Source organism: Pyrus communis, chromosome 15, assembly GCF_041283825.1.
Source record: "Pyrus communis isolate YQ-2024b chromosome 15, ASM4128382v1, whole genome shotgun sequence".
NCBI classification, from domain to species: domain Eukaryota; kingdom Viridiplantae; phylum Streptophyta; class Magnoliopsida; order Rosales; family Rosaceae; genus Pyrus; species Pyrus communis.
Genome location: NC_142579.1, coordinates 5436995 through 5448141, shown reverse-complemented (window position 1 = coordinate 5448141; position 11147 = coordinate 5436995). Strand labels below are relative to the sequence as shown.

At 36.7% G+C, this 11147-nt stretch overlaps 1 protein-coding gene across 4 annotated transcripts; it reads left to right on the top strand.

Moving 5' to 3' along the window:
- The first annotated feature begins 4719 nt into the window (after nucleotides 1–4719).
- On the top strand, nucleotides 4720–9151 carry LOC137707871 (serine/threonine-protein kinase PEPKR2). Of its 4 annotated transcripts, none has more exons than XM_068446811.2 (4): nucleotides 4720–5005; nucleotides 5450–6247; nucleotides 7403–7699; nucleotides 8464–9151. In XM_068446811.2, the coding sequence occupies exons 2-4, from the start codon at nucleotides 5467–5469 to the stop codon at nucleotides 8823–8825; spliced, it is 1440 nt and encodes a 479-aa protein (XP_068302912.1). In that variant the 5' UTR covers nucleotides 4720–5005; nucleotides 5450–5466; the 3' UTR covers nucleotides 8826–9151. The 4 variants fall into 4 exon arrangements, with proteins under 4 accessions (XP_068302912.1, XP_068302907.1, XP_088542164.1 ...); XM_068446806.2 differs by having other exon boundaries at nucleotides 5447–6247; XM_088686038.1 differs by having other exon boundaries at nucleotides 5365–6247.
- The last annotated feature ends 1996 nt before the right edge of the window (nucleotides 9152–11147 follow it).

Genomic DNA, 11147 nt, shown 5'->3' with positions numbered 1-11147 from the left:
AGTTTAATGATTAGTACAAGGCCCATATTAAAGCTAAAAATGGTCAAACTATAATAAATTATGATTTGTCGATTTTACCCATAACTTTTTTAGGTTGAGTTCCAGATTTTTGTCGTTAAAGGAGTTCATCATTGTTTTGCATACCTTCTTCTTTTTCATTGAAACAAAAATATAGATCTTCATGCTATTTAATTTATCTTTTGTATTATTTCGTTGAAATGTAATCGTCGTTATCATTCATAGTGAATTCGAGGTACTGTTTTTCAATTTTTCTTCATCAGTGGAGTTCATCGTTTGTTTCTCCAGAAAATAAATTTAAGATCTACATGCTATTCAATAATAACGACGGGTCAATGTTTCTAGACTGTAAAAATAAACTATTTCTAGATTTTAAGTAACACTGTTTCTGGAATCTAAGTCACTATTTATGGATCCGAATAAAATATACACATTGTTTCTTAAATGTAAGCTAGAAAAGAAATAGTGAAATTCACTGTATTTGGATTCAAAGCAAAATAAGCACCATGTTTCTTAAATATAATCAACTGATGCATGAAAGAAAAGAAACAATCAAAGATTAAAACATAGACTGTTTTTGGAATCTAAGTCACTGTTTTTGGAATCTAAATCACTATTTCTGAAATTTAAGTCACTTTTTCTGAAATTTAAGTCACTATTTTTGAAATTTAAGTCATTGTTTCTAAATTTTGGTTTTTTTCTTTCCAGATACAGTGTTTGTTTGTGCAAAGACAAACAAACACTGTATCTAATTTTTTTTTCCAGAAACAGTGTTATGTTTTGGATTCTCCATAAACAGTTTTATGTTTTGGTTCTTTTTTTTTTTTCCAAACACTTTTTCGTCGGTTTCTGCCATTAAACTTCTTTGAACTTGCTTCGGCTGCTTTAGTCCGACGAATGCTTCCTTTTTCAACTTTTGATTTTGTTGTTTTTGAAATGGGGGAATTGGATTTGATAAGAAGACAGGGAGTTATTATGGCAGTTTCGTGCTGGGTTGACGTTGGTGAAGAGTCAGGACAGTATCAAATCATTTAGGGATATTTACAAAAGTGTAGATTTGTAGCGGGTTGAGCTTGTAAGTTTGACCCGTGGACAATAGTTTTGGATGATTTTTTATTAAACTTTGAGCCTTTTTGGTTAAATAACATTTTGGGATGGTTTTTGGTTAAATATTTGTTGGCCTAAGCCCTTTTCATTAAAGCTCCCAAAAATCAATTGAAAAAAGCTTGCAGCGTCAAGGGCGGTTATGGGTGGTTTACGAATATGGGGGCGGCTGAGGAAGACTGGAAAAATGGAGGGGTGTGGGTTCAGGATTGGGATAGGCAATGGAGAAGGGGAAGCACGGTGACGACGACTGCATGAACATACCATCAGACAAAAGCCCAGTTTGGAAAGAAAACGACTTATTAATTAATGAATTAATGTAATTTTACAAATTATAAGTGAAACCTAATTGCATTTCATCAAAGCTTGTTCGTATGATTAATCGAAAAATGGTTATTGATGCGCAACTGGAAGGTATTTTGCACGATATATGGAACCTTGCAAGTTTGCAAGTGGTATGGAATCTGTGGAGTTTGTGTTTTCTCATCGAGAAACCAACAGAGCATCGCACGTTGTTGTAGCTTTCATGCAATCTATAGTGGGAACTTTTATTTGGAATTGTATTGGTGCCGATTTTCTTTTTAATATTCTTGATGAGAATGTGAACTTATCAATTAGACTTGATTGAATAAAATCTATAGTTTGACAAAAAAAAAAAAAAAACTAAAAAAATAATAAACAACTACATTTCATCATTATTCTAATTAGTAGAAGTATATGCGAACTAATCATGATACTCTTTCAAATCTTAATAGTAGTTTACAATGCAAGTCGATTTTTTATCCATATCGCAACCAAGATTTATGTGATAGGAATTTATGTCAAATCAAATGTTGTCATCTATGATTGCTACGACGTATCTCATGTTGAAGTAGATCTTACAAACAGAGCTTTATCAACAAGTATTTCGGCTGAAGATTTCTAAGATGAATCTTCAAGTGGTTTTGAGTAAGGCTGGGTTTAGTACGATTACCGTACCAAAACCATTATATCAATTACTATACCAAAATTTTGGCATCTCAAATCAATTACCATTGTCATGTCAAACTTTTAGTATATGAAGTTCGATATACCAAACAAATCGGTTGGTATGATATGGTAATAGCAATAAAACTTTGACACTAAGCCATTTTATCTGGGCCAAAATTTGAATTTTTTCAAGTCCAATATCAAATACCATAAAATTTTGCTTCAGTTATATGACAGCAAGCTTTTTGTTTATAATTTTTTAGAGATAAGCCCTTGCAACTCATGTTTTCTAAAAAAAAAACCTACATGTATGTAAACATCCAACAAAAACTCAAAATTCAAATAAATTGCCATACAATAATATAAGTAAAATTTGATTACAAATTATTTACAACTTATGCCACGTTCCTTCTAAATCATTACTCACACACACTTGAATTTTGGTTTCAATCAAAAACATTAAAAACATAAGCATAAGATACGATATTACTATTGGTATTAGAGGAGAAATTTAAGTTCATGTCTATAAGCATAAGATACCTATGATGTATCAAGTCTGAGAGCTATTTGCATACTACAACTCGAAGCTTTTTAATGTTTGACACATGTGGTAAGCACATGTTTAAGCTCTTGAGCGGTCAGTGTTCAATGAACTTGCTCAACAGACAAGCATCTGTACATTCATCATGTGTCCATCACGTAGCACAAGACCATGTTAACCTTAATGCAATACACATCGACCTTTCCAGGTAGCCAATGTCCACTAGGATATTGAACCAATGTTCTCTCATAATTCTCATACATAATTTGTAATTCATGCATTTTAAATTTTGTAACTTTTGTGCACATTAATTTTTAATTAATAGAGAATTAAATCTTTAGTAGCCTATTCGATAAAAAAAATTTGATGTTATCACTCCAAAATTTCTATATAAGTCTTGGATAATTTGGCATGGAGACTTATTTTTTGCATTACTTGCTGGTTCTTATACCACTAGCGAAACAAAAGTATTTTTTAACATGATTTTGCTCCCCTAATGACCCAAAATCTGTGATCATTACCTACTTGAAAGATTGGCTACGGGTGAATATGGTTTCTTCTGTAGAACCTCTTCGAACAAATGTTTTTCTTTATTGGGAACCTTATCCTGAGGGTTGGGTAAAGCTTAATGTTGATGGGTGTCGCAAGGGAGAGGTCAACTTCATTAGTGTTAGCAGTGTCCTCAGAAAACTCGTCGGGGGCATAGGTTTCTGGGTTTTGTGCTAATCTTGGTCGAGGTGAGATTCTATGTACTGAAGTTTTGGGTGTTTTTATTGGGCAACAACTTGCATGGAATAATGGAATTAAGAAGATTATGGTAGAATCGGATTCTACTCTTGCGATTCAATTGATTTCAAATGCAAAAGTGGATAATGACCATCTGGGAAGTTTAGTACTGAATTGTCGTACCCTTATGCAGCAAAGTTGGTCTTGTGAAATTCGTCATATCTATCGTAAAAGAATTTTTTGCTGATGATTTGGCTTGTTTGGGTTTGTTATGAAGTTTGGGTCCAGTGTTTTTGAGCAAGCTCATCCTTCTTGTCATCAATTATTAGTTGCATATATAGTTAGGGTCTTGTGGCCTCGTGATATTCTATTGTAATCTTCCTCTTCTTTCGGGTCTATGCCCCGTTGTTAACCAAAAAAAAAAAAGAAAAACACTTTAACAATGCAAAACAAATGTTTAAGAGGAAATTGTAGCAATAGGCCCTCTAACCCAATTTGAGCAATGATCCCTCTACCAAAAATTCATGACCATTGGTTCCTTAACTTATCAAAACGTGTAGATATAATCATTTTCCTTAACTCAGCTAGAACTTCCGTCAAAACGAGTCAAGTGCCACGCACATGAGGTTGAATCACCAGGCAAATATGGATAACCAAATGAGAAAAATTGTAGCAATGGTCTCTTAACTTTAACCCAATTAGAGAAATGGTCTCTCAACTTGAACCCATTTGAAGCAACGGTCTCTCAACTTTTACCCAATCGTAGCAATGATCTTTCCAGGATGACTCATTTTGATAGAATTCTGACTAAGTGGACAAAAAGGACCATAGTTGCATTTTTTGATAAGTTAAAGATCAATGGTCATGTGTTTTTAATTGAGGGATCATTGCTCCAATTTGATTAAAATTGAGAGACGATTACTATAATTTTCTCATTTTTTAACTAACAACATAGTGTCTAAAAGATGTGTTTGCTGATAGTTAGATTATTACTTAAGTATTAATTAACATGTTAATTTTTTATTAATGACATATTATTCAGTATACAAATTTGATTTTTAAAACTTTAGTATCTCTAGCATTACTTTTAATAAAATAACGTAATGCTCGACACGACTACCACGTGTAGGTGGCGCCCATCGGCCCATGCCAAACAACTTTTCACATCACATGCGTCAAAAGTTCACTGCCACTCTTTCCCAAAAGTGTCGTCAAAGTCACACCAAATCCACCGCCTCATTTCCCACCTTCACCGCTGTACTCCCGCCCGCACCCGATCCGCCCCAAAACGCACTCCATTTCCACCCCTCGGATTCCGAAACCAGTCGTATACAAAGAGGACACGTCGGCAGAGGTAAAAAGGCGCAAAACACTAAAACCCCGACCAAACCTTTCGACGTAATAAATAAATAAAAATATTCAATCTTCTCTCTTCTTCTTATTATTTTTGTTACCAAATAAAACATTGGGAATTTCCCTCATCAAATCTTGCAACCCGGGATTTCTAGGGTTTCTGGTTCGATCGATTTCTCGATTTCTCGGTCGCGGTTGTTCGCCGCTCCTCGCTCACGAACGCCGCTGGCTGTTTCCGATTTGTCGGTTTCCTTCCGATCTCTCTGTACAACTCTGAAATGTGACGGATATTGGGTTAGTTAACTCAAAGCTTCTTTCTTTTTCCCAATTGTTCAATTTTTTTTTTTGGATTTGTTGGTCATTAGATGAAATCGTGGATTTGGGTTTTGGTTTATTTGCTCGGAATTTTTATTTTTATTTTATTTTTTGCCTTGTGATTGAGTTTAAAATTTTACTTATTGGATTTACTGGGTACAATGTAGTCGCGGAGTTGAGTGAGATTTTCGTCTGTTTTTTTTACTCGAAATTTGATTCTAAGACAGTGGAATTCTTTAGATTTTGGATTTCTATTCTGGGTAGCCAAAAAAATGTGTAATTTAGTTGATTGAACTGAATTTTGTATTGCTTTTTTTGTTTTGATGCGAAAAAAAAAGAAGAAAGTTTGGTTATGTAGGAAAAAACCCAGAAGCGTGAATTGCCATTACAATGTACTGATTTTGTGCTTCTGGATTAAAGTAGTTTGTTACTCTGAATTGATGAGGAAGAAGAGGAAAGGCGGTGAGGCTGACCCGTACCCAGATCCATTGGAAGATGTGACATCACAGGCGGAAGATGTGACATCGAAGTCGTGCAACTCTAGATCATCGGCCCTTACATCGCATTATTCTCTAGAGGATTTTACAAGGTTGAAGAAGCGGTGCAAAGAAGATGATGGGAGCACTGAACCTGTGGTGTCGCATACAAGTAGGCTTGCAGGCATTGCCACTGCTCCGCCATGTGGAACTTCGTCTTTGGTTGCACCCGGAAGAGGTATCAAGAGGAAGATAGGGTGTATAGATGTTGCTACCCAGATGGGTAGGAAGAATAAGATTGAAGAAGATTATGTTTCGGGTGAAACACTTGGGCATGGAAAGTTTGGGTCGGTTTGGTTGTGTCAGTCCCGGGTTAGTGGTGCAGAGTATGCATGTAAGACTCTGAAGAAAGGGGAGGAGACTGTTCATAGGGAGGTGGAGATAATGCAGCATTTGTCTGGTCATCCAGGGGTTGTGACATTGCAGGCTGTGTATGAGGAGTCGAATTGTTTTCATCTTGTGATGGAGTTGTGTTCTGGAGGGCGCCTAATTGATCAAATGATTCAGGAGGTTCAGTATTCAGAGCAACGGGCTGCTAATATATTCAAGGAAGTAATGCTAGTTGTCAAGTACTGTCATGATATGGGGGTAGTGCACAGAGACATAAAGCCAGAGAACATACTTCTCACAAAAGCAGGAAAAATAAAGCTTGCAGATTTTGGGCTGGCTATGAGAATATCAAATGGTGAATACCTTGCCCCTATTTCAAGGATATTATTATTTTCTACTTTTTTACTGTATGTTTTTGTTTTTCTTAACTGTTTTCCGATCGTAGAGCATCCTGATTCTCTATAAAAATGTTTTAAATGCATGTTCATATTATCAACAACTATCATGAGCACACTTTGTAAGGGTGTGAGGATAGGGTCATTCAAGGAAGATTTTTATTTTTTATTTTTTAGAATGTAGCATTCTTAGTAAGATGGTACCTTCCAGTTACATTTAAGCTCACACAATAATGAAATATTAAATCAGGACATGTATCCTTCTGGAGGATAAACTAAACTTCAACCTGTATATAAGAAGTATTTATGCAAGATCTGTGACTGTGCCTGAGCAGGCCATATGATTATCTTGTTAGACAGAGAAATTTTGTCAGACTTTTAGTGCTCTTATACATGTTCTTATCTTCTGCGGGTAGACTTTCTTACTGAACTTTATGTTTATAATCATACATGTTTGTCTGCCAGTTCCATGCAGGAAAGACATAAAATCAAAGGCTATCAAGGCTTTAGTATTATCCTTTGGCTGCTTGCCTGGGTCCATCATTGTGAAATGATACAACTTCCAGAGTCCTGTTCTAGATTGAATTACTGTATTTAGTTTATATTAAACCTTTAAGCTTATGTATCTCTACTACAACAGTGAGATCTTAACATGTACTCAGTGCTTGGTTCTTTTATCCAGGTGACATATATCTATCATCTGTTATCATTTTATTGGGACTCTCTTTCTATATTTCTTTATAATTATTTTACCAGAAATGTGCTGATATGTCATTTACAGTTCCTGGTCTCGTTCCAATTTCTGTTGATGCTGCACTCTTTCAACTTTAGGTACTTAAATTTGTTAGATCTAGTGGTAGGGGCTGGTAGCTTTCCATGTCAAATTTTTGACGTGATCCAATATGTAGTGTGATAGTAATAAGTGGGAGCCTGAGTTCCTATTGTGATCATTCATTTATGAATATTGTGTCCAAGTAGTATCATTAAAGAACATTATCTTTATTGGTAATTTTGTAAGATGTCGACATGTTTCTTTGGAAATCTTCATAGTATTTTGTATCCTCTATTTTGTATATTGATTAGCTGATTGCAATGTTTTCTCATGCTTTCTGCAGGTCAAAATCTGACTGGTTTGGCTGGCAGTCCAGCTTATGTTGCACCAGAAGTTTTGCTAGGAAAGTATTCTGAGAAGGTGGACGTCTGGAGTGCTGGTGTCCTCCTACACGCACTCTTGGTTGGCATTCTTCCATTTCAAGGAGATTCCTTAGAAGCAGTTTTTGAGGCAATTAAGAACGTGAAACTTGATTTCCATTCAGGGATATGGGAGTCAATTTCGAAACCTGCTCGGGATCTTCTTGGGAGAATGCTGACAAGGGATGTTTCAGTACGGATAACAGCAGATGAAGTACTAAGTAAGTTTCTGGTCATGCGTAATATGAGAAGTTTTAACCATGTGCAACCTCTTTGATTAGGTTTATGCAACCCCTTTCACATGTTTGTAAAAAATTTCATGTTCATTAGTTGGGAGTTGCTCATATGCGATCTGTTTTGTGTTGGAGGAAAAGTACAACTAATTAGCATGTCGATGGACGTTTACTTCTATAACTTGTCAACCATTGCCTTCTATATGATGCTTGTTCTCAGATATGTCATCTATGGTGTTTTTGAAATATATTAAGATGCGTTTCTTTCCCTCCTCCATTCTTTACAATCACGCACATGCTGGTTGACTAGTTACGGTAGTACTTTTGGGAATTTTTAAGGAATGACCACCTAGCAGACTGAAATGAAATACTGTATGACAATTTTTTATTATAAATATAGTTATAAATAAATTATGTTACTTGTTCTTTTTATTTTGGTTTACCAAAATCTTTCTTCTCTCTTACAGAGTATTTAGTCTTCATTTCTTTTAAATACTTCAATTGGTACACGCATGAAATTGGCCAATTTGGCAGCTTTTTGCTCAATTTCTCGTGGAGAGAAATTATTATCAGTACTGAGTCAAGTGTTAAGCCATCCCTGATTACTCAACATTTATAATACTTTGTCCTTGTTACTTCTCTCTCTTGACATTGCAACAAAGGCATTGTGTTTTCTGTTGATCTTTATGTTATGTATTTCTTTTGCAAGTTTTAGTGGTCCAAACAAATGACATATATTTGGGTTTTCTCAGGGCATCCATGGATATTGTTTTATACTGAGCGAACACTAAAGGCACTAACCATTAAATCAAGATTGAAGAACCAAGCAGGAGAACCTTCTCGCCAGCTTGTCATTCCACCCAGACTCAAGGCATGTCTAAACCAGTCAGAAGATGGCTCTCTCAGTGAAACTTCAGGTCTCCCTTCGTCTTCTGATAGCTGCAAGTCAGAAGATGGGGGCGATTCTGGTTTAGTGGACGCACTTGCCACTGCAGTTTCACATGTGAGAATTTCTGAGCCAAAACGGAGCAGGGTGTGCGGTCCAACAGGTCGTCCAATCGAGCAGCAGTGTTCATCTAACATGAAAGCTAACAACCTCTGTAAAGCGTTTTGACCCTGGTGACAACCTGACACCTTCAATATCATTATCTCCACTGTTTTTAAGCTGGGGAATTGAAAGTAACCTCCCGGGTAATTTTCAGTGAGCAAAGATAACAACTTGACATATGTCGACTGGATCGAGGTAGTAGTTTGGGTGTCGTTTACATATTGCCTGTGAAATCTCGCTACAACTCTTCTTTCTCTTTCATATTTCTTTCCTTCAACCTAATAATGATTCTAACCTGATGAAGTGAGAGAATCCATGTACAGAATGAATGTGTAAATAGGATGATGCTGCATTGTATTTTGATATGTTTGAAAAAGTGTTTTCTTGAGCAATGGCCTTCCACCTGTGAATTGTTCACAGATTGTGATCTTAGTATAGCAGTGTAGATAAAAGATCACATGAAAATTAAAATGCACGGCATGTTATTGGTTCGGAAGGCCATGGTCGCATCCCTTGAGCGCAGGTAATTATTTCCCCTTCCATCTATGGTCATTTCAATGGGTTTGCAGCATATAGGTGTTAACGCTGGGCACTTTTAGGCCCGAGTAGTGGTGCAAGCCAGAAAGGGGCCATGAAAAGCCCAAAACAGTTTGACAAGCTCAAAGGCCATGGGGCTTAGAGGAAGATACTTCCGAGCGCCAGGTTCGACAGCCTATGAGCTCAGCCCAACCAGAATGTGTGAAGATCTTGTTGAGCACAAGAGCACGTGGACACACTGACAACTTTATGATGTGGGTCTTTAATGATAGGTCTACTCAAACGTCAATCAAAACATGTGGCGATCCTCTATTAGTGGCAAGAGCTTGGAATGGGACTTAAAGTTGGTTTAAACTGCGCTCGGAGAGATAGGGTTAGATACCGTATCTTTACCTCTTGGCTCTCTTTGCCTGAAAAGGCGCGCCATCTTAGACTGAACGCATGTCCTTTCACTGCCAAATATTGGATGGATAGGTAAAAATGTGTTAGGACACTAGTCTACATTGGCTAATTAAATGCCACGTGGGGAAGAATAAAGGGCTAAAGACTTATGGAATGGGGAATGAACGACTGAAGAGAGAGTTCATGCATTAGCCGAGCACTATTTTTTTAGCCTTGCAGTCAAAATAATTAGAGTACCACAAAGTGATGTAGCCTAATGTTGAGAGTGAATCACTTAAATTTTTGTGTTCATTTCAATTTTTTTTTCCTCCAAGTTTCAGCGTAAACAGTTTGGTGCCGTCTGTGGAAAGCACTAACTATTTGTTTACGTTTTCTACCTAGTTGTCTTAGGAACTTTCCATGGTCGTGCTCTACCGAGCAGTATGACCAGCAGAAGAATAAGGGATAAGACCCTTTCGGGCAGACCCGATGCGAATTTTGGAAGAAGAAGGCGAGAAGAGAGGGTCAAGCATGCCAACCAGGAGGAAAAGATGAATGACATACTTGTTGACGTTGGGGAGATGAATGAAGTAGGAAACCTCATCGATGCTTAAACACCCTGCTTCAAGACAAGCGTGACGACCTATTGACTACCTCTTGGAACATAAGGTAGTTTTTTAGAAGAAGTACTTCATGTGATTTAATAAAATAAAAAAAGAAGGTGCTTCATGTGATTTAAAACCCCCCCCCCCCCACCAAAAAAAAAACATTTTAAATGATTTTTTAAGATGCGTTTTTTAAGTGCCAGAAAAAAATTAAAATGTCAGTTGCAAGAAATTCTTACTATGCCAGTCGACAGATGGAAAATGTGACAAATGATTGTGGAAACCAACAACTTTAGAAAAGAGACATTGAGTACAAAAATACTTCAGAAGCAACGTGGGCATGGCGGAATTCATTAATTATAGGATGATCGGCTACAACAATACATGCCACTGTACTCTTGTATACATAATATTACAGGATTTATCCGTGGATTGGTAGACCTTTAATTTCTTTTGCTCTAATTGATAAGATTCTTTATGTTGTAGAAAAAGTTATTTAGTTTAAGACAAGTTTTATAAGTGGTGGCGGAGCTAGAAATTGAGGTCAAGAGTCTTTTAGGCTATTTCATAATTAAATAAACTATAAGAGAGAAAATTTAGACGCTTTTTTTTTTTGGGTATTAACAGAAATAATTATTTTGATACATTTTACATTTAGGAGAGATTTTGTCACATCCCGGTCCGGAGCAGATCACTTCTCAGGACCGCTCCACTACCGTAGCACGATATTGTCTGCTTTGGGCTTACCATTCCCTCACCGTTTTGTTTTTGGGAATTCACGAGCAACTTTCCAATGGATCACCCATCATGGGATTGCTCTAGCCCCCTTCTCGCTTAACTTCGGAGTTCCTAAGGAACCCGAAGC